The 27,397-nt window shown below is 32.3% G+C and overlaps 11 protein-coding genes across 11 annotated transcripts; 8 read left to right on the top strand and 3 right to left on the bottom strand. All coding sequences in view use genetic code 12, as the record gives it.

The window, feature by feature from the left end:
* Positions 1 to 4,520: 4,520 nt before the first annotated feature.
* CTRG_00568 (uncharacterized protein) lies at positions 4,521 to 4,982 on the bottom strand (the record flags this gene model as incomplete). The annotated part of the gene is made up of 1 exon (XM_002545741.1): positions 4,521 to 4,982. One exon carries the CDS (start codon positions 4,980 to 4,982, stop codon positions 4,521 to 4,523), a length of 462 nt encoding a protein of 153 aa, XP_002545787.1.
* A 1,376-nt stretch (positions 4,983 to 6,358) lies between these two features.
* MNN21 (alpha-1,2-mannosyltransferase MNN2) lies at positions 6,359 to 8,368 on the top strand (the record flags this gene model as incomplete). Its single annotated transcript, XM_002545740.1, has 1 exon — positions 6,359 to 8,368. One exon carries the CDS (start codon positions 6,359 to 6,361, stop codon positions 8,366 to 8,368), a length of 2,010 nt encoding a protein of 669 aa, XP_002545786.1.
* A 43-nt stretch (positions 8,369 to 8,411) lies between these two features.
* MNT3 (Mnt3p) lies at positions 8,412 to 9,608 on the bottom strand (the record flags this gene model as incomplete). Its single annotated transcript, XM_002545739.1, has 1 exon — positions 8,412 to 9,608. The coding sequence occupies one exon, from the start codon at positions 9,606 to 9,608 to the stop codon at positions 8,412 to 8,414; it is 1,197 nt and encodes a 398-aa protein (XP_002545785.1).
* A 2,409-nt stretch (positions 9,609 to 12,017) lies between these two features.
* Positions 12,018 to 13,931, top strand: KCS1 (inositol polyphosphate kinase; the record flags this gene model as incomplete). Its single annotated transcript, XM_002545738.1, has 1 exon — positions 12,018 to 13,931. One exon carries the CDS (start codon positions 12,018 to 12,020, stop codon positions 13,929 to 13,931), a length of 1,914 nt encoding a protein of 637 aa, XP_002545784.1.
* A 645-nt stretch (positions 13,932 to 14,576) lies between these two features.
* Positions 14,577 to 16,472, top strand: GUT1 (glycerol kinase; the record flags this gene model as incomplete). Its single annotated transcript, XM_002545737.1, has 1 exon — positions 14,577 to 16,472. One exon carries the CDS (start codon positions 14,577 to 14,579, stop codon positions 16,470 to 16,472), a length of 1,896 nt encoding a protein of 631 aa, XP_002545783.1.
* A 135-nt stretch (positions 16,473 to 16,607) lies between these two features.
* On the bottom strand, positions 16,608 to 17,459 carry CTRG_00563 (uncharacterized protein; the record flags this gene model as incomplete). The annotated part of the gene is made up of 1 exon (XM_002545736.1): positions 16,608 to 17,459. The coding sequence occupies one exon, from the start codon at positions 17,457 to 17,459 to the stop codon at positions 16,608 to 16,610; it is 852 nt and encodes a 283-aa protein (XP_002545782.1).
* Positions 17,460 to 18,057: 598 nt separating this feature from the next.
* CTRG_00562 (uncharacterized protein) lies at positions 18,058 to 18,480 on the top strand (the record flags this gene model as incomplete). The annotated part of the gene is made up of 1 exon (XM_002545735.1): positions 18,058 to 18,480. The coding sequence occupies one exon, from the start codon at positions 18,058 to 18,060 to the stop codon at positions 18,478 to 18,480; it is 423 nt and encodes a 140-aa protein (XP_002545781.1).
* A 1,703-nt stretch (positions 18,481 to 20,183) lies between these two features.
* Positions 20,184 to 21,083, top strand: CTRG_00561 (uncharacterized protein; the record flags this gene model as incomplete). Its single annotated transcript, XM_002545734.1, has 1 exon — positions 20,184 to 21,083. The coding sequence occupies one exon, from the start codon at positions 20,184 to 20,186 to the stop codon at positions 21,081 to 21,083; it is 900 nt and encodes a 299-aa protein (XP_002545780.1).
* A 710-nt stretch (positions 21,084 to 21,793) lies between these two features.
* Positions 21,794 to 22,702, top strand: CTRG_00560 (uncharacterized protein; the record flags this gene model as incomplete). The annotated part of the gene is made up of 1 exon (XM_002545733.1): positions 21,794 to 22,702. The coding sequence occupies one exon, from the start codon at positions 21,794 to 21,796 to the stop codon at positions 22,700 to 22,702; it is 909 nt and encodes a 302-aa protein (XP_002545779.1).
* Positions 22,703 to 22,775: 73 nt separating this feature from the next.
* LYP1 (Lyp1p) lies at positions 22,776 to 24,437 on the top strand (the record flags this gene model as incomplete). The annotated part of the gene is made up of 1 exon (XM_002545732.1): positions 22,776 to 24,437. One exon carries the CDS (start codon positions 22,776 to 22,778, stop codon positions 24,435 to 24,437), a length of 1,662 nt encoding a protein of 553 aa, XP_002545778.1.
* Positions 24,438 to 25,620: 1,183 nt separating this feature from the next.
* CTRG_00558 (uncharacterized protein) lies at positions 25,621 to 27,348 on the top strand (the record flags this gene model as incomplete). Its single annotated transcript, XM_002545731.1, has 1 exon — positions 25,621 to 27,348. The coding sequence occupies one exon, from the start codon at positions 25,621 to 25,623 to the stop codon at positions 27,346 to 27,348; it is 1,728 nt and encodes a 575-aa protein (XP_002545777.1).
* Positions 27,349 to 27,397: the final 49 nt, after the last annotated feature.

Genomic DNA, 27,397 nt, shown 5'->3' with positions numbered 1-27,397 from the left:
ATTTAGACGAACAACGTTTTAGATATTCTTGTTTTTCATCAAATTGTGAGAAAGCAGCAGAACCTTTAGCAGAAGAAGCAGAAGATCTTCGTGATGATTCTTTCTTTTTACCGTCGAATAAGCCCATTATAAATTCGTGAAGTTAGTTAATAATAACAAATGTAAATAAATTAATAATAATAAAAAAATTGAAAACTAAAGTGAAAAATGAAAAATAATAATGATAAAAAAAAACCTGAAATAAAAGTAAACTCTGTGAGTATGGAGGATGATACTAAATGAATAATAACAAAATATAACCTATGACCTGTGCTATCGAAACAAGTTTCTAATAACACATTATAATATACCTAATATAATACAAGAACGGGGAAGGGAAATAAATACAAAATAAAAATAAAGGGGAGAAAAGGTTTCAAATGATTTTTTTTTAATCAAACGTAAACTTTGTAGACAAAGGAATGGACTGGGTAACTTAATGAGGAGACTTTTTTTAAATCTAAAAAATGAATCAATAACCTGATGAATAATATAAGCAAGATATGTTAATACTTTTAATTATATCTGATATGTCAGGTTCGTTTTTTTTTTTATTTCAAAGTCAGTTGTACTCTCAACACACACAAGAAAAAAAAATATATGTGATATAAATGTGTGAAAAATTTAATGTACGTGAGTGAAAGGAATACTAAAACAAACTCAATGATGTTAAAGTTGATGAAAATGGGAACTCCACTTAAATAGTAGGAAATGAATAATTCAATTTCAAACTGAAAAGGAACAGAAGGGGGAAAATAAAAATTTAAAAGTGGATTGATGTGGAAAAAGCAGGTATGAATTTTTTTTTGGGAGAAAAGGGAAAACTATTGGCAAATATAAATAGTTTGTCTTTTTAAAAAAACTAAAAAAGAAAAATTTTCCTCACACAAAATAATCTATGTAGAAAATTTTTTTGTACAGGCTGCTAACTGAAAAAAAAAAGAGAGAGAGAGAGAAACTAAAAAAAAAATTTTCCATTTCAAAGAGGGAGACAGAATTATCACTTTATACTTTTTTTTTTGGAGGGCCTTATTTTAGTTTACAACTAGACATGATTGAGTACGACATGTCTTTCTGTAGTCAACATTAAAAGAAACATAACTAGAGTATGATACGTAACATTTGAAATAATAATAGGAATAACAACCAAAAAAAAGGATTTTCCTCCTCTTACTTTTTTAGCAACTGTGAATTTCCTTTCTTGTTCAATTTTGAAACAGCATAACCTGTAAAAAAAAATGATTGTTTCTCGATTTTTTTTTTGTTTGTTGTTGTTGTTGCGGGTGGTGTGCAGGAGGAGAAGGGGGAGCGGGTGGAGGTGGAGGTGGAGGAGGCAAAATGAAACTTTTTTCGTGGTAGTGTTTCCGGCGCAATTGCTTCCCTCTGTGTCGGGTGACTTTTTTTTTCTATTTGTTTCGTTTTCACTTTTGGGTTTTTATTTTTTTTTTTTGCTTTCAATGCGAATTAACTATGAGGGATTTTTTTTTTACTACTGTTTCTCAAGGTGAAATGTCGTGAATGAATAATGTCGTAGATGATGATTGTAATTTCATACACGAAACTATAGGAGAGAAAGAGAAAAAATTATTTTTGCTGTATACACACTTTTGATTTCTATACACCAATGACAATATTGAATTTTTTTACTTTAAAAAAAAAAAAAATTTTTTCTTCGTAATAAAATATTAAACTAAAACACACACACACGCTTATATCCACACATTCACAGTTTGTTTGACTCATGGAGAAAATGATAAAAATGTCTAATTATTAATCATTACAACAATGCAGATTTCAGGGTGGTATTTTTCTTTTATTTTAGATTAACATTAAGTTACCCTCACCGTACACCACAAACTTTAATCATTAAAGAGAAACCCAAAGCCTTAAATTAATCACCGTCAACATCAGAAAATAAATAAAAAAAAGCCTATACCGGGAAGGCTTAATTATTTTTTTTGGGTGGAATAAGATAAGCAGGAACGTGGAGTGAGTGGGTACATAGGTACATTAACGGAGAATATTGGGACATTCGGATATGTCAGTTGGATAAGCTATTCTTGCTTCTCTTCCATTTGTTTCTTTTTCTTCCACTCTACATTTCTACTTCGAGTAAAGTTTGTAAGTATAGTAGTGGTAACCATCTTCCGATGTCTCTATATTATATCGCATTTCTAAGAAATGATAATAACGTCATCATGGGTGGTAATGTACAACATGGGTTTTCACCCACAAATATTCCATCAAAACACGCGTCATGTGGGAGATTAACTACCCTATGATCGACATTTGCATGTTTTAATTTTATATTGTTTAGCGCGTAAGAATCCAAAAAAATAAAAAAAATAACTCTGAAACAGACGACTTCGTGATCTTGCGTAAGTAAGCGAATTCTTTAACAGATGAGGGGGAGGTGTCCCTTGATTGTATATAACATGTAAAAGACATAACTTTGCTTATTTTGTCAATGTCGAAAGATTGACGCATTTAGTTAATGGAAAATGATTCGAAATTGAGGTGGGATTTAATAGTAAAGAAAAAATCAAACTTGGTGCATATAATCCAAACGCAGGATTTTTATGCAGATAGTGACACGGTTTTGTGACATGCAACTTATTACCTCATTAGTGGAAATTTAAATTTTCATTTTCAGGGGTACGAGAATTAAAGCGAAAGCGAAATAATATTTTTGTTACTGAACTCACAACTCAAGAAAAAAAAATTTGTCCTGGCACACACTCCATATGAAAGAATTTAACTATGTCGTACTATTGTAAATAAGAAATGTCTCTCTGGTTCGTTAATTTAGCCTTACGAAGTGGGTACGTTTTATACATAAGAAAATTTAAACAAACTACGAAATAATTTATCGTTAATACTAGTAAGAATAAAGTAAGAAGGAACACTTTTATGTTTGTTCTAAGCATTTCCCTGTTTGAGATATAATGAAAAGAAAGAATTAGTTAAAAAAAAAGGGCGCAAGTAACGAAGTAAGTTGACTCAGTGTATGACCCTGTCAGCATTGATGTACCTTGACGCACGACATTTATCTTCAGCAGATTACGTCATATTCAATTTTTTGTAGAAAAATACCACCACCTAAAATTAGAGATTATGGTTAGTTGCTTTTTTTTTAGTTAGCCCAGCCTAATTTTCTCCCCATTTATCATTAAGTAAGATATAAATTCTGTAAATAGATTTTTGTTTTTTATTTTCTAATTGTTTATCATTCTATTTTTATTTAGTTTCGAGAAGAAACGACAAAGTGCTAAATTTAGTTTTATTACTCAAACATCTAACCTTCATCAATACCACCATCAATTTTTTGATTAAATGGTAAGGCACACGGCTCGCAAATTCAAGCCATGAGAAAAACGTTTGTATTTGGAGTTGTATCAGAAACGGATCATCACCAACTCGTTAACCGATTTTTTTATTTTTTTTTTTTCATTTTTTCATTTTTGCTAGTTAAATATTGACCCAGCTGCATAAAATCTGCAAATTCATATAAAACTACAAGCATGTAAGAAATAGGTGTCGGAAAAATCAGGTGAATTTATGGAAATCCCAGAGTTGAAACAAACACTCCACTTTATATGCCCCATAAATTTACTCCACCTCCACGGAAGTTGTTTTCTTATTTACTAAACTATCAAATCTCGATTTAATATTAGACTCTGGTGAATCCCCGGGGTCTGATATTAGAATGTATTCAAATTATATGCTTAGAAATAAAGATTCACCACTTAACTAAACCGTCTCCTATCTCCTAGTTATCTTTTTTTTTTTTTACAATTTTGGAACTATTGCTGGTTATGTCCTATATAACAATGGATCAAACAAATCATTGTAAATTGCCAACATTTTTTTTGTTGTTCATTCTTTATTTTAATAGGATGCCGAAACTTGAAATCTTATCTCTTTTAAACAATGGTTTGATAATGAAAATCTTTTATACAGGTAGGCTTTTTTTTGCTGTTTAATCTGCTAAATTTTTGTTTTTTTGGTTTCACCTATTGTATTGTCAACTCGAGGTGTCGTGGCATTCAAGTCTTTTTGGTATGTTGAATCTCGTTAGGACTGGAATGTACCGTGATTACTCGTGTGTTCCTGAATAACAATAAGCATAACCAAGCAAAGAATCACCCAATAAGAAACAAATAAAGATTTACTTTGGAATTGTATATTCGACATTTAGACGAACTATAACCTGTAAAATTAAAAGAAGAATAATTTCAAGGTCCACGTAGTATATAGAGAATTAAACTGAGACACGCGTTTTTGGTTACTTGGTTACCACTTTGCTCCCTAACAGATAATTATTACGTCATAATATGATTACTTGAACCCCTAAAGTTCATTATTCAAAGTTCATGATTTCATAGGGAAAAAAAAAAATCGTACCGAATTTTTATTGCGTTAAAATTTATAACTTTATATAGAAATGTGATAGAATATATTTCGCAGACTTTACATCTCTCTTATGTCAAAATATTTTCAAATTCATCCATATTCTCCAATTCATCTTGTTGATTAACTCTTTTCAATACTTCTTTCTTTGAACTTTCTTGTAAATAGCCATCTATTAACAATTCATCCAATACATAATAAGCTTTATTAAATCCAAATATAATATCCAATTCACATACATTTCCATATAATTTATCCATTTGTTCAACAAATCTATGAATAATTTCCAATCCAATCAATTCATTATCATCTGAATTAACACCAATAACAAAAAATAAACTAGCATATCTTCGATAAATTATCTTCATATCTTTATATTCTAATACATTACACATCTTAGCTCGACGAGATAATATAATCGTACTTAATTCTCGAATGATTTTGGCTTTTTCCTTTTGTGAAATGGTTTGATACCATTTAGATAATCTGTTTTTACCTTGTCTAGATATAAGAAATAAAAATTGAATAGCCATGATGATGGATGTGGATCAGTATAATCTGGATTGTTACTAGCGATTTGGTGTTCACTTCTTTTTTTGTTTTCTCTTTTACTTTTGTTGTTGTTGTTTTTTTTTTTCAGTTCGTTTCCTCAGAAAGAAATTGGTCGTGCGAAAGTGCACAGAAACTAATATACCACTTCAATATGTATATATAGCTCCTTCAAGTGATAGTTCAATAACCTTCCGGTAGTGATGCTGATAAAACAGTTAAACCCAACCATGATACAAATTCGGCACATTTGTATTAAAAAGTTGACAGCTCAAAACTTAGTATTGAACAAATAGACACGTATGATATTTTCATTTGACGGCCAATGTCACTTACACCAGCAATACATAAAGATGAAATTGGAATTCTTTAAATATTTCGGTACTCTGCTCTGTAGAGATCTCATACAAAACCATCCCTCTCTTTCCATCGTCAAATTGATAAGGAATATAACCTAATTGTTCTTTGTAACCCTAAAGACGAATTAATCTTAAAGTCTGTCATAGTTTCATCATAAAAATATTCCAATTTCTATTATTAATTGACATGAAGTTTTATCTTATTGTTTATGTATTCTTCTGAACTAAAAGCCCACTTTCTATTGACGTATCTTATTGTTCGTTTTGATTCTTCCTTCCACCATAACTGTCAAAAATCATTCAAATTAGAGTTTCTATTTTACGATCTTCGTTTGATTAAGTTGATGACGTTTAATCTAATATTGATGCGATTAATCCCATCAACGAAAAAAAAAAACCACTTCATTGTTCAAAGATATTCTACAAAAGAAATATCATCTACTCCTTTTGTTTCACTCCATTGTCCTCCACCATTTAGCTTATGCAGTAAGAAACAAGGTATCTATAAATAAACCAGATGGTGCACGTGACTATGATGAAAATTTCTCGCAATAACTGTTCGTAAATATTTCATGAGTGTGTGAGCAACTCAACAATTGCTTTTAGCTCATAATCATTATGTAGGCACGTGGTTGTGTAGATTGTTAATGATAAATAAGAAATACAATCATCTTGACTTATCTTGTGCTGGTTCTAGACTTATAAGACGTACAGTTAAAACCACAAATATTCACGCGTAAATTTCAGAATGAAAATTTTTTTGCCTCACTCACTAAGTTAACTCCAAGAGCTTACGTTGCTTCATTTTTTTTTTTTTCCTTTCTTTCTTTCCCGTTACTAAATTCTAACACGAACAAACCTTAATTACGAAATTTATACACACCACATACAACAAGAACAGGAAGAAGAAGAACAAGAAGGAAAAAAAAAATAACCCACTCAGTTTCATTTTCAATCTTCATCATTAACACCTACACATCGTCATAACTAACAGTATCTCTATGTTTCAGAGACTCATTTATAGACTACGATTATTTCGTCGTCGAAACAAATATACTTTTGTTAATTCAATACTATTACTGATTGTTATTCTTTATTTATTTTTTATTTATTTAGATGAGCATGTACCACAGGATAATTCAACGGTAATTAATGAAAAGGGAACTTATCATCATTCAATTTGGGAGAATATTTCATTATGGTTCTCAAAAACAAAGCCATTCCAAGATGGTAATATTAATAACAACAAAGATGATGATGATGATGGATTGATTGATCATAATGATATTGATGATTTATCCGCCTCATCAGACCAAGATCATCATTTGGATACTGATCTGAAAAATTTTAATGAAGAGGACAAACAACAGAAGGAGAAGGAAAATATACGAGCTAAAGCTCAAGAAGCTGAAAGATTACAACGAATAGAACAATATTCCAAATTAATCCAATCACAAGAAGAGAAATATCATAGATTGCATCCATATGAAGCAGGAAGATTAAACTCAGGTTATGAATTTTTTGATAGCATTTTTAAGATTTTCCATGAAGGTAATCCACAAGTTGTTGATTTGAATTCTTATATATCAAAAGACAGAATTTATCACGCAAGATATGATACAACCATCAAGGATAAAACAGTTTTCAGTGAGAAGTACTTATCCAGTTTCTTGCAATTGAATCAAGCACAAATATCTGCCATGAAGAAATCACATCAATACGTTGTTGATAATTTACCTGAAAAGGCACCTGAAAAATTGTATAAGAAGAACGGGATTGTGTTTGTTGCGGGTGGGAATTTCAATTGGTTGACATTATTATCAATTCGATCATTAAGAGCAGTTGGCTGTCATTTACCTATTGAAGTTTTTATTCCAAAAATTGAAGAATATGAACCAGATTTCTGTGGCAGAATGTTACCTGAATTAGATGCAAGATGTATTTATATGAAACATAGATTATTTGACCCTGCGGATGATGATAATGCCCAAGATGACAAATATGCCAAGAAATTCGAATTTAAAGGGTATCAATATAAGGCGATGGCCATTTTACTTTCGAGTTTTGAAAATGTCTTGTTGTTGGATAGTGATAATATCCCTGCACATAACCCAGAAAGCTTGTTTGAAAGTGACCCATTCAAATCATATGGTTTAGTAGTCTGGCCAGATTATTGGAAACGTGCCACATCTCCTTATTATTATGATATTGCTGGACTTAAAATAAGTGAGACTGAGTTTGGAAGCATATATGATGAAGTTGAAGGAACTTATTCTATTAAAGCAACAAGTGATCCTATCGATTTAGATGAGGTTCCATTACATCAAAGGTTAGGAAGTATACCGGATCCAACCAGTGAGTCAGGACAATTGTTAATCTCCAAGAAGACACATCTTAAACCTTTGTTATTAGCGTTATATTATAATTTGTATGGACCAAGTCATTATTATCCATTGTTTTCACAAGGTTCAGATGGTGAGGGTGATAAAGAAACCTTTTTAGCTGCCACAGTTACTTTAGGTAAGAAGTATTATCAAGTTTCCAAATTCCTTGTATCATTAGGTCATTTCAAGACTGAAGGTGGGGAATTTGAAGGTTGTGGTATGGGACAACATGATCCTGTTGATGATTTAGAGTATATTAAACTTAAAAGGAATTATGCAAAAATTCCTGAAGATGATCCTAATGCAAGACATATTTTTGAACTTCAAAATCCAATTGTTGTCAATGGTCCAAAGATTTTATTTGTTCATGCAAATTTCCCTAAATTAAATCCTTGGAAATTAAAACAAGATAAAGAAATTTTCAGTAAATCAGGTGAAAGACTAAGGTTATATGGACCTGGGATGATTAAAAGAATAGGATATGATTTTGAATGGTTTCAATGGGAAGGTATGAAATTATTATTATGTGTATATGATGTTAAATTGGAAGCTTTCAAAGATATAGATAGAATGGAATTGTGTGATGAAATTTTAGCACAATTGAAATTTTTAGAAAAATCTAAATAGAGTAGTAAGTGTTATATTATTATTATTATATATATATTATTATCTATAAAATTTCCGGAGATGATGCAATAACTTTTAAGAAATGACTTGTACAACTTAAATCAGTCCATGTGAAATCATTATCTGGATCACAGGTACATTTACTATCCACATATAATGTTGTATCTTGAGGACATTGTAAATATGGAGCATGATAATAACCCACATTTTCAAACCAATGAATATCTTGTTTATTTAAAAATAATGCTACTGCAATTGAATGAATTGGGGCATCACCCCAACGTTCATAATAAAACCCACCTTTATCATCTAAAAATTTGAAAAAATCTTCATAATTTTCATTATTAAAAATATCTAAATTTGCAATTTCAAAATTTGACCAAAAATGACATAAATTATACCAATTTAAATTATTTAATAATAATGGTAATAATTCTGGATTTCCTAAATTTCTAGAATCAATATATTCAACTATTGAATTCCATAAACTTGGAATAGTTTCAGAATATTCAAATAATGATATAACAAATCCATATTTTTTATTATTTTCATTCATATATTTGAATACATCATAATTTAAATCACAATAAATTTTAATACCTGGTTCAATTCTCCAATAATATTGATATTGTTTAACATATTCATGTTTATAAAAAAATCCCGAATAATATCGACACATATGTCTATAACTTTCACTATCCCAATAAGGTACATCAATAGGCAAATTTCTAATTAAATCAACATGAGTAATATTAATATGATCTGGATATGACCAATGATCAACTGGAATAAGTCCAAAATTTAATTTTCCTTTAGGTATTAAAGTAGTTATTAAATAAATAAAATCATTAGTAAAAGGTTCATCATTTAAAAATGTATAATCATAATTAAATTTATCATTAAATCTATCTTGAATATTTTGTAAAGTTTCACGGACTGAATAAATTTCAAAATTTCGACACAACATTAATAAAGTAGCATTTTCTTTAGATTCTGGGTTGGTTATAGGTGATTTTTCAATACAAAAATTACCAGTATGTGGATTTTCATTTAGAAATTGTTTAAGTTCTGAATTATTAACATATTTATAACATTGATTACTTTGTTGTTGTTGTTGTTGTTGTTGTTGTTGTTGTGTGTGTTGTTCTTCAGATAATGAGGATGACGTAAACCGAACTAAATTCAAGGGAAATACAAACAAGATAGCTGCAAATAAAACAATAAATGAATGTCGTAGCATATTCTATTATTCAAAAATTCAGTTATCAATTTTTTATCAGATTTCTATTTTACACCCAAAAGATAGCAACCTAAGTTGTAATCGATCTTGAGTGTATCTAATAAGTGGTGTGGTGTATTTTGTTAATAAAAAAAAAATTCATGCTTGAAATTATGAATCTAGATGTGAATTTTGCTTGGTTGTAATGTCTCACACAATTTTTTTTCTTTTTCTTTGGCTTCTCCCTTCTCTTCTATTTTCCTGTATATAAACGTATAGAGTCAAGGGGCTCATCGTTTCTTTTTTTTTGTTTCTGCCAGATTCCTCCCCCCCTTTCATGTTGCAGAAAATCACGTGCATGGATTAGTTTGGTAACTCATGTAATGTCCACATGATATAACAGATTACAGTTGTTATTGATCGTTGAGGTAAAGTGGGAGTTATATTTTGCAGTATGTATCCAGCTCTTAGTAATAAATATTTCTTTGTATTTAATTTGTTAGAGAACTTCTTAACTAATGAAAATAGACAAATTTAGTCCTGTTTATCAAAAAGATACAAAATGTTTTCTTACTGGGGATGTGATAATAATTCTTTCTAAAAAGATAAGAACAATTTCATTAACATGGGTTGTTCTATTATAGATGGGATTGATAAAGGATGCTAAAATTAACTGAATTGAAAGTTAATCATTGGTGTCAAAACTACATATAAATTCCAACTAAATAAAGATAATACGTCAGAGTATTCTGTGATTGGATAGAAATGATTTAGTGCCACGCTATGGGGTGAGCTGTTTCTGTTTACATCAAAATCTGCAAAAGAAGAAAAAAGTATAAAAAGCGCTCAAGTTGCTCCTGTGTAGTGAATTTTTTATTGTAATTTTCTTTTTCATTTAAAAAAAGGGTAGATTGGGGACGGGAGAATTTGGTTCGATAATCCTAGGGTGATAGTCTTCCTCCATGGCGTTGACTAAATAGGGTCCTATTGATTTTTACTAACCATACTCATATTATCTAGCACTTGTATTCATAATAGTAATATACGTATGTTTTAGATTTATAATTTTTGTTAGTTTATATTCCTGTAGATTCATGGAAGTAAACCTCTATGACATCATACATATTATGCTTGACTTATCAATTGATCTTGCCAAAAATCGTAAAAAACTCATCAAACAGCAAGATAAGAAAAGAGATAGTAAAATAAATGTATGAATTGCTAAACAGAAAAGTACGCATTAATCAATCTATTGTTTGATACTAATATCAAAGTTCAAATAGTTTCAATTATATAACCGAAAAACCTAAACTTGTCATTGATGAGAATTCAATATTACCCCCGTGGGATTAATACAATTGCTCACAGTGATCAGTGTTGAAAACGTTCCTTTTTCCGGTTTTAGTAGTACTTTCGAGATTGCTTTTGAATAATGGGTGGTAAACGAATTCATCCCCACGTTCTCGATGCCATGAATTACAGCCAACCCCAACCACCAAACCTGTACACTCCACCAGTCATAATTATTCAGGAGCAAACGAAATCGTAGCCACGTTGTTATACACACATGGTATGGTCAATGGAACCCACCACCAAAGAAGGTTTCTTTTTTTATTCACTTCTGGTGGTACTCCATTTGTTATCGGTGTCCGAAAACCGAGAGATATAAATGTTTTAGGGAGATATGATGAATAAACAATAAGGTTCTTCATGATCACCTTTTTTTTCTTCTGTAACTCAATTAGCTTAAAACTTTACAGTATATACAGTGATAGAATTAAGGAAAGAGTAGTAAACAAAAAAAAACCCATAGTAAAGAAGGAGATGCTGGCGTGGTGTCATTTTATTGTTGTGACTGAAACATTTCGGTGTTCTCAATTACTTCACATTGACTACCGCATTGGTTGTAATAACCTCGTGTTATATATCGACTATACACACGTCTACAATTTTTTCTGTATCATGGTATGCCAGCGATACTATTGGAACCACATTATCCAATTTTGTACTTGGTTTTACTATTTTAAACACTCATTGATTTAGTGGATTTACACTAAGATTCTGTATAAACGTTTTGTAATCTTACTTTGCTAGCATTTTTAATTATTATCTCTATTATAGATATATGAGCAAAGAGCAACAGAGAGAAAATAGCCTCCCCCCCAGTAACCACTTTGGTTAGGAAAATCAATATCGTCATTGATTATCTTTAAAGTGAGAACGAACCAAAAAAAAAAAAATAAGCACAACAACGAAAAATCACAAACAATTTTCAAAACAGAGAAACAATTTTTTTTCTTCTTCTTGTTCTTCTCTTCCTTTGTCAAATTTTCACACAGAATAATAACACCCATTTTTCTCTTTCTTTCTTTTTTTTTTTTTTCTTTCACGTTTTTCCTGTTTAATTTAAAGAGTCTTGAAATATTCATTATGTCATCAGAGCTCAACGCATCATCATTATCGTCATCGGCGTCTGATTTACCTGCAACAACAGCAACAACGTCATCATCAACAACAGCAAATTTACTCTCGGGGAGAAAAGCAGCTCGATCGCTTAGGATATTCCAAGGACTATCTCAAGAAAATGAAGACCACCACCATCACAAACACCATAATCATACACACCATCGAAATGGTGATGTAGGGAAACCTAGTCCGATTAAAGAAAAACGACCACAGATTAATAACAATTCCATCAACAATGACTCGTTAGATTTAGAACCAGTTTCTTCAGCCACTTATATTCCTCATATTCCCGCAACGGAAACCCTACCCGACGAACCAATAACACCTATACTGTCTGTGAAACCACAACATTTGACTGCAAATTTAGAATTTGATCATGGAGTAAATGGTGATATTACAAAAATATCTTCTGTTTTCAATAGTGCAGCATCAGGTAAAACTACAGGAGATACTCAAGATAAACCTGATTCAACTACCACTACGCATGAACTCGATGCAATTGAAGATGAAGAGAAAACAGTGGATTTCCCCTTGACTGTGGAACTCAAACCTTTTAAGAATAAAGTAGGTGGACATACTGCTATTTTCTCTTTTAGTAGAAGAGCAGTATGTAAAGCATTACTCAATAGAGAAAATTGCTTTTATGAAACAATTGAAAGCAATCCAACATTATCAAAATTCACTCCAAAATATATTGGATTGTTAAATGTGCGGTATTCAGACTTACCAGAAGTTTCTTTGGATGATAATTTACATATGATTCCTGATAGTTTGAAACAATATTCAAGTTCGTTTCCATCACCGAAATTCAGTTTGGATGCCAGTCCTGTTCCTAGTTTAACAAACTCACCAGTACAACGTTCTAATATGGGTTCTACTTCAGTAAACACCGAGTTGCAAGTTAAAGTATTGGAAGAAGTTTTCCAGCCTTTGAAATTACATGACAGTGATGTATTTGCTATGGATGAAGAAAGTAGTCAAACCAGCATTAACAATATTCTACCAGAAGAACCATCTTCACTTCCTTCATCATCTCCTGAAGTGTTACTTCGAAAGCATACTAGATTTGAAAGATTTATTGTTTTGGAAGATCTTACTTGTGATATGAAACAACCATGTGTATTGGATTTGAAAATGGGAACAAGACAATATGGAATTGAAGCATCGCGAAAGAAACAAGAAAGTCAACGTGCCAAATGTTTATCTACTACTTCAAGAGAATTAGGAGTCCGAGTGTGTGGATTACAAGTTTTCAAATATGATAATCAACGTTTAGCTAAAGATAAATATTTTGGTAGACGCATCAAGATTGGTAAACAATTTTGTAAAATACTAGGTAAATTCTTATACAATGGACATGATATATATTCAATCTTGAACAAAATTCCTAATTTGATTGATCAACTTAAGGAATTGTATCTGGTATTTAGAGAATTACCAGGTTATAGAATGTATGGTAGTCTGGTTTTGTTGATGTATGAAGGGGGTATTACTGAGTCCAGCCATGTCAAGGTGAAAATTATTGACTTTGCTCAATCAGTATTACCAGAAGAAGATATTGAGAATGCCAAAATTCCACCACGGCATCCAAAATTGCCAGATATGGGCTATTTGCGTGGTTTAAATTCATTAATTGCATATTTTATTTTAATTTTTAATATCATCAGTGGAACCAAGTTACGAAACACCCAAGATATGGGTATCTGGATCAAAGATAATGAAGATAAACTTAGATTGGAATCCTGTAAATGGTTGAATGATTATGCTGAATTGGAAAATTTACAAGATGGAGGAATCAATGAAGATATTCCAGGTGATCCATTTGATATTTATTATCCTGGTTATACAGCAGAAGAAGACGAAAATATTTCTGAATAGTATGTAGTATTAAGTACATTAGTATAGAGATTCATACTATATATATAGATATATACGTGTATATCAATAATGAAGCGGAAAATTTTCAAAACACAAAAGAGTACAAATGGTTAGCTCCGGGCAGAGGGAAAGGATCCCAACCCTTTAATTGGATAATGTGGAGATTAGTAAGTCGTTAGTATGGGCTAGTTACCATAACACAAAGCGAAACATGTCAATTTTTATTTTATTTTTTTTCAAGATGAGTTTGCGTTTATTCATATAATAAAGAGTGAAGAAAATTTTTGCAAGATTATTTTAGTGTCAATTGGCGATGCTTCTTTTTTTCATTATTATTTTTCGGTTTCTCAGACACGAAATCTAAAATAATGTGTCTAAAAATGGCTTTGAAACTTTTTGTATTCTCTGTCCCCACCCCGCCTTTAAAACTGTTGTCTAAAACAAACAAAAAAAAAATTGGTTTTGCTGTTCTGCCCCCCCCCCTCCATTTTATTCTACGCCCACACTTCAAAAGCAAATACCACTGTAGGAGAAAAAAAATTATACCTTAGACCACTCTTTTTCTTTCTTTCTTTCTTTTGGTTTTCTATTTTTTTGATTTAATTATACAACTATTATTTATTCCATTATATCTATTCCTTAATTATGCCACGTCGTAGTAGTAATGCTCCTTCTATACCAGTGGTCGCAACCATCGATATTGGTACCACTTCAGCAAGAGCAATCATTTTCTCAAGAGAAGGTGAAGAATTAGCTAAGCATCAAATTGAATACTCCACTACTGCTTCAGAAGCACCTGATTCCTCGTCAAACACTGACCAATTCAGAAGAAGATCGTCTTTAATGAGACAAAATGAACCTATTTTCTCGGCTGAAGGTATTGCTATCTCCATCAATGATAACGTTATGATCGAAAACAACCATTCCTCGGTTGGTCCGACTTTAAGATTCCCTCAACCTGGTTGGGTTGAATGTATGCCTGTTCATATCTTGGCCAATGCTGTTCAATGTTTGGTTGCTTGTTTGATCACATTGAGAAAAATTAACCAAAATCCTAATTTGAAGCTTAAATATAGAGTTAAAGCTATTGGGATTGCCAATATGAGAGAAACCACTATTGTTTGGTCCAGAAAAACTGGTAAGCCATTAAGTGGTGGTATCACTTGGACTGATACTAGAACTGCCGAAATTGTTCAACATTTAGAAAAAATGATTGATGAAGATAGAAAAGCTGAATTGAAAGAAAAAACAGGTTTGCCATTGTCAACTTATTTCTCAGCTGCTAAATTGAGATGGTTATTGGATAATGATGATGTCATCAGAGAAGAATATGAAAAGGGTGACGGTAATTTAATGTTTGGTACTGTTGATACCTGGTTGATTTACCATTTAACTAAAGAAAAAACCTACGTTTCTGATATCACTAATGCATCAAGAACTTATTTTATGGATTTGGAAACTTTAGATTGGGATGATGAATTATTAGATTTCTGGGGTATTGATCCAACTAGAATCAGATTCCCAAAAATCGTCTCATCTTCTGAATTCTATGGTGAATTTGCTGCCCCAAATTTGTCCAACTTGGGATTCCATAATAAAATCACCCAAGAAGCATATGATATTTTGAAAACCATAACTGGTGTTCCAATTTGTGGTTGTCTTGGTGATCAATCAGCCTCCTTGGTAGGTCAATTGGCCTTCACTTCTGGTTCTGCTAAATGTACTTATGGTACTGGTGCTTTCCTTTTGTACAACACTGGTCCACGTAAGTTGATTAGTAAACAAGGGGCATTGACTACTTTTGGTTATTGGTTCCCAACATTAGAAGGAAATGAAGGTAAACCTCATTATGCTTTGGAAGGTTCTATTGCTGTTGCTGGGTCCATTATTCAATGGTTGAGAGATAACTTGAAAATGATTGATAATGCCAAGGACATTGGTCCATTGGCTTCTCAAGTTGAAAATTCTGGTGGAGTTGTGTTTATTCCAGCATTCTCGGGGTTGTATGCTCCATATTGGGATAGTGGTTCTCGAGGTACTATATTTGGTATGACTCAATACACTTCAGCCTCTCATATTGCTCGTGCTGCATTGGAAGGGGTTTGTTTCCAAGTACGTGCCATTTTAAAAGCTATGGCTAGTGATGCTGGTGCGTCTGAAGATTTCTTGGAAGAATCATTATGTTGTCAAGGTAGTAGCAGACCTTTATCTTCATTGGCCACTGATGGTGGTATGTCCAAAGCAGACGAAGTCTTACAAATTCAAGCAGATATTTTAGGGCCTTGTGTTACAGTTACTCGTGCATTAACTCCTGAATGTACTGCTTTAGGTGCTGCTATTGCTGCTGGTTTATCATTTGAAAATGAAGAAGATCGTATATGGAAGGATCTTGACGATGTGGTTGAAAAAATCACTGGTGGAGCCAGTGGTAAAACTGGCAACAAGTTTGTTGCTGAATTACCTGATGATACGAGAAGAAAGAATTGGAAACGTTGGGAAAAGGCAATCGAAAGAGCCAAGAGCTGGTTAGATGATGAGTAATGATGGTATTTTAGAAAACAAAAAAAGAAAAGATGAATAGAAAGTTGCATAGATATAAACTTTATAGATATATTTATTTTGTAGAACTAATGAACAAAAAAAAATAAAGCAAAAGTGTGTAGATATATCACTTACCTATTCAAATGAAGAATCGTAATCGTCTATATCAACGACGAGGGAATTATCTTCAAATGATCTTTCATAAATAACACCATCCAAATTCTCCACATTAAATGAACTATTAGCAATATCAAGACTACTGTTCATATTCTTCTTAGCATTATTATCAAATATCTTGAAATTATTATTGAAAAACTTGCTTGTTTGTTTAGATAACAAATCGAATTTTTCATCAGCTGATTTGATTAAGTTTTGAAATTCTTCATTTTGATTAACGAATAATAAACTAGCTTTCTTTTTGACATTATTACATTCATCAAGAGCTTGATTCATTATAAATGAAGCTTGTTTTTTCAAAGGGCTTTGATTTTCATTATTATTATTACCGTCCCTTTTTGGAGATTCTTTAATTCTTAATTTATTTAATTCTTGTTGTGTTCCTAAATATGCTTGTTTATAAATATCTTGACCTTTTCCAAGAAGAATCACTTCTTGACGTTTAATTTCTTCAATAGATTTTGATATTTCTAATAATTCAAGTTTTTTTGATTCAATTAATCGTTCATATTCATGTAATTGTGCTTGTTTTGTAGAATATTTATCTAGTAATTCTCTTTGTTTTAATTGTAACTCTTGAATTGTTTTACCATCTTGTGGCTTTGAAATTGGAACATCTATAGAAAATCCTGATTTTGTTGGTGATTTTTGAGGAGTAGTTGGGGTTTCTTGTCTTTTAGGAGATAATGAAAATTTAACTAATCCAGTAGATTCACTAATCTGTCTATTCTTGATATTTATAGTACTTGGTGATATTGGTGAAAGTATCTTTTTTGATTTTCGTGGAGTAATTGGTTGTATTGTCGACATTCTCTTATAAATATATATGTATCGTCAAAATAATTCTTCAATTCTTCTTCTACTTCGTCGTCGTCTACCTGAAAAAAAAAAAAAAAATAGAAGATGATCTGTGTAAGTTAGCGATGAATATTATTTTATTACATTCCTAAAGTTTATTCGAGAAGAACGATCTGGGAGACTATTGCATTTGTTACTTAGGGGGGAAGGAGAACAGACAAGGCGAGCCAGATATTTTATGCGATACCAATTTGAGACATTTTGTAAACATTGAAATTTTATTTAATTTTTCAATACCGCTTTCAATTGAGAAAAATTCTGTTGGCTGCACAAGTTTCACGTGCGGGACGGAACAAAATCAAACAAATTTGTCAAACTTCCGCAGCAATGTGAAACACGTGACTTAATTTTTAGTTCCGTTAATAATTTTCTTAGTTTGCCATTAGAGAAATAAAAAAAAAAACACATTCTCACCAAAAAAAATTTTGTACCTCTGTTTCAAAAGAATATAAAAAAAAAGGAAAAAGAAAAAGAAAAAATTTTTCCTTTAGTTTATCAATTTCTTTTCTTTCTTATTAATCATCTATTGAAAGTAATATATTCCTAATCAATGAGTTGTTTTGCCAAAGTTAAATGCTTTTTAGCATGTTTTATTGTTTACTACATTTCATACATGTACAATTATAAATGTCCAACCTTATCTACTCCATTACAAGAAGGTATTGAACATATCATTCATCCATTATCTTCCCAACATTCCATCTTATGTGAATATTTACAAACTGGTATTACTACAATTGAACCATATCATGCTAAAGTTCACACCTTTTTAGATGAAAATGTCCACAACACTCAATTCTTTATTGATAACAAAATTGAAGATAAAATTTCATGTGCTAAATCTAAATTCACTACTTACGTTTATCCTTATATTCATGAATTGTATAAATGGACTGATGTTGTTGAAATTCAAGCTTATGATAAATTAACTAATGTTTATGAAGAAGTTCAAAAAACTTTAAAGAAAGATTAAATCTATTGAATTACAATATCATCTTTACATCGATTTTGATTGATTTTAATGTATAGTTTATAAATTATTTTTTTTTCTTTTTTAAAGAAGCTTGTTCTACATATGAATATATAAATTATTATACCAGTAATTATTAGGCTAAAACAGTATCTTGTAGTGTTGATAACGCGTCGTATCAAAGCTTCACTTGTGAATACTATGGATGAGTTTATGACATTTGTCAATCTACTCATAATAATGACAGGTTGTCTGTGAAAGTTCTTCGCTGTTTCAGTGGGGTAGTGTGTATGTTGCAAAGAAATTAAGATTGATTTGAAGTTAAAGTAAGCAAGAAAAAAAATGGTTCGAATTTCAAGGGGATCTACTTCTAGATCAGCCTTACGATATATAGAGATGTTCAACTTTTACTCAACTATCAAGGTTACTAATAATAAAGAAACAGGCTATAATTTTGAAGACTATAAACTATTAATATTATGACTCGATTATACTTGTACCTTATATTTTGATTATTTTATATCTACCCCATGAAATCGTATTTTTTTTCTTGAGTTTTTCGCCCAAGAAAAATTTCTAGGGAGAATATAAATCGACATTGAAAAGTTATTCATTGGTTGGGAAAACTAAATGTAGGTGATCTAGATGTTTGATGTTGATGATTTTTATGGATTGTTGTAATTTTCGGGGCTCAGAATTTGAATAATCTGATAATTCAAACGCATACACAATTGAATCATCAATTTCTTTTAATATTTTTACGATTTTTCATTAACATGAATACATCAATATGAGCAATAAAAATCTGAGGTTTTTGTGGTTGTGTGATTTTCTTAACTGATATTAAGAACCTTAATGTTGTTTGTGAATTATGGTTAGTTTGAATCACCAATTGGTTCCATTTTTCGGTATCAAATTGATTTTGCAACCATTCTTTTCAAAGCCTTACAGAATTTACTAATATGAAATGGTCTGCTTCTTTGAGACTACAATTTGTGCACTTTCAAATCACAATTGATTTAATCTCTTTTCATTTGAAATAAACACTGTGTTAATTACACACAACTTTTATAGAAACTAACTTCTATAGAAGTTGTAGTTAGTATTCGTAAAAGATAGCTTACTTCACTGTGACCTATATCTTATATTGTAAACAGACTAATAGCACATCTTCAATCCCTTAACTCGTATCAACCGCTGAAGGTAATAGATCCTAAATCTCTCTATCTTCTGTTAAGTATTACAATTTTATATTTTCCCTAATAAGATGCACAAAACTACAACTTAGAATTGCCATGACTTATTGAGTATTGTAAAATATAACTCAACACTTTTGTTTAACCAACAACCCCAATCCATGCGTCCAATGTGTACAAACACTTCCAAATTTACTCTTTACATATTTCTGTCTTCGATTTAGTCAATGAATAAAGCCGTTTTGACGTGTGACTTGATTATATAATCGTAATTCCGTTTTTTTTTTCCTTCCCATTGTTCTTCAAACGGATTTAACCTTGATTTTTGCCGTATACTGTACGTTTTTCAATAATTATTTTTTTTTTCTTTTTCAACAATAACAATCAACAAAATAATACATTTCAGCCACCTCATACAAAAAGAATATAAATACATGTAATGCTTCCCCAATTTGTTTTAGACCTTGAGGAAACTACTTGTCAGACAAGTCAAACCATAATACTAGAAATATGGCATTTTTATTTCAAGGTTCAGGAATTGCAGCATCTATTTATCTAGCATTATACGTCATTTATACAGCATTTACTATTCGAGTAGTTTATGAAAAAGGTTTAAGATCAATTTATACATCATTATTAATATTTGGATTATTTAGAGTATCGGGTCAATTATGTGGTGTTGCATTTGCAAAACTAGGTTATAAGCATTATCAATGGTTAATTGCTTATTTGGTATTTAGTGCAGAAGGTTACTTCACTTTAATTTTAACATCATTTCATTTAATTGCTCATGCTCAAATTGCAACAACAGGTAAATCTTGGGTTCGTCCAACTAGGGATCAACAAAAAATAAATAGAACAAATGCTAGATCTTGGAAACAGAAACTAAATGCAAGATTTCCTCCAGCAACAATTTTCCATTTATTATTAATCCCAGCTAATGCATTCATTGTTTCTGGTGGATCCCTTTTGGCTGGTCAGAAAGTAGGAGACATGGATCCTAGTAAAGTAAATACTTCTAAAGCATTAAGAACTACTGGACAAGTTATATTCTTGTTACAAACCTGTGTTGCTATTGGATTGGCTGTTTATGTTTATTTTGTTGAAAAATTAAAACACAGTAATATTTACAGTATATTCTTGGTATCCCCATTTATTGTGGTTAGAGGTATATTTGGTATACTATCTATTTATATCAAAGACATGAACTATTATGATATTTCCAATTATACCGCTGAAGGTTTCCATACAAAGTTCATCATATATGAATATGTATTGGCGAGTACTATGGAATTCATAACTGGTTGTATCTATATTTCAAATTACTACTTTGATAGCAGAACATATAAAACGGTCCACAGTGATGAAGAAGATTCAAAGTTGAGTATTACACACGAAATGAGGAAATAATAAATATGGTGTAGTTGATGTTATACTGATTGATTTTTAGTAATTAAATATTTGGTTATTGTTCCGTGAACAATGTAGAACGAAATAAATTAAAAAGAAAAATAGAATCTGATGTAGATAAAACAATATGTGTATCATGCATGGGTAATTCTCCGCTCAGCTTTTGCATATACGCAAAACAGATGAATCGCCTCCACAAAATATGCTTGCTGGAAAATACAATAGGATTTATTTTCAACTATCGCTATCCTTGTGTCTGACTAATCCAAGTTGTTCTCTTCGACAATATTAAACACGGCTGAATCACAGGGCACGGGTGCAATGCTGTCGCAGCAAAAAAGATTAAAACCTTTCTACTTCAACTATGAGAACCCTGAATACATGACTAAAATTATATCATAACCTATAGTTCCATTTAGAATATGTGGTTGTATTCATTGATGCATCCATTTACCCCACTGTGTGTACATAATTTAGTAATCTGCGCGATTTCATAGTTTATCCGATTACATAATCGTTTAATATCATCACCGTATTTCTAGATTCACCATTTACAAAAATGCCTCATAGATCGCCGTATCAATACCAGTTACATCATATCTCTTGTTTTGGTATCCTATGTTTAGCATGATGTTGAAATAGTGGTATAAATACCCATGTCTTGTCCTGTTTTTCCTAACCTATGAAGCATTACAACAACGAACAACAATATGGCGTTCTTATTTCAAGATTCTGGTATTGCTGCTTCAATATTCTTAGTTTTATTTTTTATCTACACTTTATTTGCTGCTAGAGTAGTTTATGAAAAGGGTTTGAAATCAATTTATACTTCACTTCTATTATTTGGGATCTTTAGAGTTTGTGGACAATTTTGTGGTATTGCATTTGCCAAATTGGGATATGCCCATTATCAATGGTTAATTGCATATTTGGTATTCAGTGCAGAAGGTTATTTTACTTTGATATTAGCTTCATTTCATTTAATTGCAAATGCCCAAGTTGCAACTACTGGTAAATCATGGGTTCGTCCTACACCTGAACAACGTAAAGAAATGAAAACTAAAGCAAAAACAATTAAAGAAAAATTTCATGCATATTTTCCACCATCTACTATTTTCCATATGTTATTAATTCCAGCAAATGCTTTAATCATATCTGGTGGTACCATACTTGTAGGTCAACAACCGGGAAATTATAACCCACAAACAGTTGAATCTTCTGAAGGATTACGGACTGCTGGTCAAGTTATATTCTTGTCACAAACTTGTGTTGCTATCTGTTTGGCTATCTATGTATATGTTAAGGGAGGCATAAGACATAATAATCTATACAGTGTCTTCTTGGTTGCTCCTTTCATTATAGTAAGAGGTATTTTTGGTGTTTTATCTATTTATCTTAAGGATATGAATTATTATGATGTTGCAAATTATACAGCAAATGGGTTCGATACAAAATTTGTTATTTATGAGTACGTTTTAGCTACTACTATGGAGTTCATCACTGGTTGTATTTATGTATCGAATTATTACTTTGATACAAGATTCAGCAAAAGACTCGACTATGAAGAAAAATATGATGATGAAATATTTAGTGATAAAGATGATAACGGGAAAATTTAGTATAAGTATGTATTTAGTTCTTTGTTGAATACTATGCCTTATGTTTAGTAATAACTAGTGTGTCGATGCTACCATGTTACTAGAATTGATCACAAGACACGACTCCTCATGTCCCCACGATTTTTTTTTTTTTGATTTACCGCGGAAGATTTCTGGAGAAATATTAATCCATTTCAACATAGCAATTATTAAAACTAATCCAACCATGGAAAGAACACCATTATTACCATCTTCCTCAATTCATCATGAACATTCGCATGCACATACTCAGCGACTTTTGACATCATGGCACACATCTATGATATCTATTGGTGGTTTAATTGGAACGGGATTATTTATTGGAGTAAGAGTTACCCTTCTTAATGGACCAATCATAAGTCTTTGTTCATATATTTACATTAGTTTGATTTGCTATTATATTATCCAAGCAGTTGGAGAAATGTCTATTTATATGCCATTAAATGGTTCACTATGTCAATTTATATTCAAATATATATCTGATCCAGTTGGGGTGGTAACAAATTTCATATATTGGATCAGTTGGTCAATCACTTTAGCTTTGGAATTAAGTTTGATATATAACATACTTGCAAATTTCAAATTACAATTTATTGAACAGAATGAAACATTGGTGATTTTCCTCATGTGGTTGGCATTGACTGTGGTTAATCTATTGCCAGTTAATAATTATGGAAATGTTGAGTTTGTGATCACTATATTTAAAGTATTTTTCATGATTGGTTGGATCTGTCTAAGTGTAAGTTTAATTATATATCAAGGGGATGGATTCAAGTATTGGAATAAAGAATTAATATGGGGGATAGATTATATTAAAGTTGTTAAAAACCCAATTGGATCAAAACTTATAAATATTTTATCATCATTAGTATCATCATGTTTCACATTCCAATCAATAGAATCAATTGCAATTTGTTCAGGGGAGATCAAAGATATTAACCAAAATCTTCCAAAGGCTATCAAATATGTTGTACTGAGAATTGTGGTATTTTATATCTTTACATTATTCTTACTTACCATGATGATCCCATGTAATGATCCGAGATTAACATCTGATGATGATGGGATTTTTGCATCACCTTTCATATTAGCATTAAGTAATTTGAATTCTAATGGTTATTTTTTATTTGCTTTCAACTTCATCATCTTACTTTCTATGATCTCAGCAGCTAATAGTAATATTTATTTTGGATCCAGATGTTTATTATCCATGGTTGAAGAGGATTATTTTCCAAAAGCATTTGCCAATACTAGTAATCATGGAGTACCATATAATGCTGTATTATTGACATCAATCATTGGTTTGATTTCATTATTTTCCAAATTTAAATCTATTGATGCATTTTACAAGTTGTTGATTAATCTCAGTGCTACTTCTGGTCTAGTCATGTGGTTATGCATTCTGATTGCCTATTTGCAATTCAGAAAAGCATTGAACTATAATTCTCTTGTATATGAAAAGTTATCATATGTTGCTAATTATCCGATGATATTATTCAGTTACATAACAATAGCAAGTATTATTGTGATCATATTGGGTAATGGGATTGTGAACATTTGGAAATTTAGTTGGGACTCATTTATTAGCTGTTACTTAACTCTGATAATGATGATAATTGGTTGCTACTCATTGAGCTTAATTTGGAAGCAACCTTTACTAAAACCTGTTGAGCAGGTTGATGTGTTTACTGATCAATCCCCATTTGCATTTAAATAGTAGATAGAATATAACAATTATAGAGCAATTCGATGCAATAATTAACACTTCTTTTTTCTTGTCAACTAAATAATACCCTTCATGAACCCACTCCCGACCAATCAACACCAAATGCAAGCACCACGGCGTTTGTCTTTCTTTTTCTTTTAACACAGTATACACCCATGCATCCGCCAAGACTGCATTCACAACAATCGACTCGGATTTTTTTTTTTTAATAAATAAAAAACTTCAAAACTCAATTCGAAGCGAAACCCTAAAAGCCCCAAAAGCCCCAAAAACCCCAGCTTTTTCAAAACAAAAATTCGATGTAAAGTGGCTAACCTCGTAGTTGCGTACGTATATCGTTAACTTGCTCTTCTAATGGATCTCAGTCGAGTTTCATTTGTGGGGAAAACGTAATTTGGTTATGGAAATCTACCATCTGGAATAAACAAAAAAGCAATACAAACCCGGATTAATTATTATATTCACAATTAATTGGATTTTTAAATTACCAACTCTGGTACAATAATATTTGCTTTCTTTTTTAGTCAGTTTATTTTTGCAGTCACGCACACATTGGACTACATGAGAATCACTGGTGAGATTGGCTTTGCCAGAAACACTCTCTGGTGGTTGCTTTGGCGGTTGCCCTGGTGGTTGTTCTGGTGGTTGCTTTGGTAAGCCACCCGTGAGTTTTTCCTTGGTTGGATATTATTTGATGGCGATTTTGTTACTTGTGTTTCATAATTATTCCCTCTCTCCATCCATCAAACAGCAATTCCATCCGAGAGGTGAACAAACCGCGTTAATGTAAAATTTTCTTTTCGCATTTTTCTTTTTATTTTTTTTTTTTTGTTTGTTTTGCTTCATTGTCTTTTCTTTTGCACTAACATTGTTTCCCCCAGAATGCAAAAGAAATGATCAGATATTATAATTCTACCCAATCCAGGATTATGGTAATCACTATATCATAGCTAATTAAAGATGGTGGGGTAGCTTCATATAAACACAAACCCACGCACTCAGACTCGCACACGCACACGCACACTCTTTCCTTTCTCTGTCTAACCTATAAATACCTGAGGTTATCTTCTATTACTCATCACCTTTTTGTTTTTGCATATACTTATCATTCTTGTAAATCACTTCACTTCACTATTTTACATCACACTACTCGTATCACAGACACATCAATAAAATGCACGGTGGTGATTTAGAAGGTTCAGAAATTCAAAAGCTCATTGTCGAAAAACGTCTCGGCTCCTCTGTCAAGCCAGGGTTTGGTGCCATCATCCACAACAAAAGATCCTTTGGTGTCTGTTTGTTCACCGCCTTGGGTGGTCTCTTGTACGGGTACAACCAAGGTATGTTTGGTCAGATCTCCGGTATGAACTCGTTCAGTAAGGTCGCCGGTGTCGGTAGAATCCAAGATAATCCTACTTTGCAAGGTTTGTTGACGTCCATCTTGGAATTGGGTGCCTGGGTCGGGGTCTTGGCCAACGGGTACATCGCCGATAAGGTCGGTAGAAGAGGTGCTATTGTTTCTGGTTGTATTTTGTTTATTGTGGGTGTCATTGTTCAAGCCACCGTCCATGGCGGCAACTATAACTTTATCTTGGGTGGTAGATTCGTCATTGGTCTTGGTGTTGGGCAAATGAGTGCCACTGTCCCATTGTACAACGCCGAAGTCTCGTCCACAGAAATCAGAGGTGCTGCGCTGGCCGTCTTCCAATTGAGTATCACCTTGGGTATCATGATCTCCTACTGGATCACGTACGGTACAAACTTCATTGGCGGAACAGGTGAAAATCAAAGTCAAGCCGCGTGGTTGGTCCCAATGTGTATCCAAGCGCTACCAGCCGTCATTTTCGCCGGTTTCATCTACATGTTCCCCGAATCTCCTAGATACTTGATCAATATTGGTGAAGAACAAAAGGCATTGGAAAACCTCGCATGGTTGCGTGAGACACACAAGGACGACGAGATCTTGCAGTTAGAGTTCTTGGAAATGAAAGCACAAAAAATCTTCGAAGAAACTTTGCAAAAACAAGCCTACCCAGACTTGCAAGACGGCTCATTCAAGTCCCAGTTCAAGGTCAATTTCTACCAATACAAGTCCATGATCACCCATAAACCTACATTCAAGAGGGTCTCCATTGCCTGTTTGACCATGGTGTTCCAACAGTGGACCGGTGTCAACTTCATCTTGTACTATGCCCCATTCATCTTTGCCTCCTTGGGGTTGTCTGGTAACACCACTTCCTTGCTTGCCTCGGGTGTCGTTGGTATTGTCATGTTCTTGGCCACCATTCCAGCCGTGTTGTGGGTTGATAAGCTCGGAAGAAAGCCGCTCTTGGTCTCCGGTGCCATCATCATGGGTTGCTGTCATTTCATCGTTGCCGGTATCTTGGGCTCGTTCGAAGGCAACTGGACTGAACACGCTGCTGCTGGTTGGGTTGCTGTTGTGTTCATCTGGATCTTTTCTGCTGCCTTTGGTTACTCCTGGGGTCCATGTGCCTGGGTCATTGTCTCTGAAGTCTTCCCTCTTGGTTTGAGAGCAAAGGGTGTTTCCATTGGTGCTTCTGCAAACTGGCTCTGTAACTTCTCCGTTGCCATGGCCACTCCAGATTTCGTTGCTAGAACAAAGTACGGTGCCTACATCTTCCTTGGTGCCATGTGTATCTTGGGTCTGTTGTATATCTTCTTTATGGTTCCGGAAACCAAAAACAAGACCTTGGATGAATTGGACGAAGTGTTTGGTGATTTCGAAGGTACTTCCAGAAAAGAAGCTGAGCTTCATGAACAAATTCTTAAAGATATTGGATTGCTTGATTTGCTTAATGGGGAATTGCCATCTAGTGATCCTAAACCAGAAGTTGAAATGAAGGAAAATGACCTTGCCAGTTCCGAAGTCAACAGTAAATAGATGCTATTATACCGTGTTGTATGAGGGGTTTATTTTTTATTTTTTACTA

This window comes from Candida tropicalis (assembly GCF_000006335.3).
Source record: "Candida tropicalis MYA-3404 genomic scaffold supercont3.1, whole genome shotgun sequence".
Lineage (NCBI taxonomy): Eukaryota > Fungi > Ascomycota > Pichiomycetes > Serinales > Debaryomycetaceae > Candida > Candida tropicalis.
This window is presented reverse-complemented; position numbering and strand designations above follow the sequence as displayed.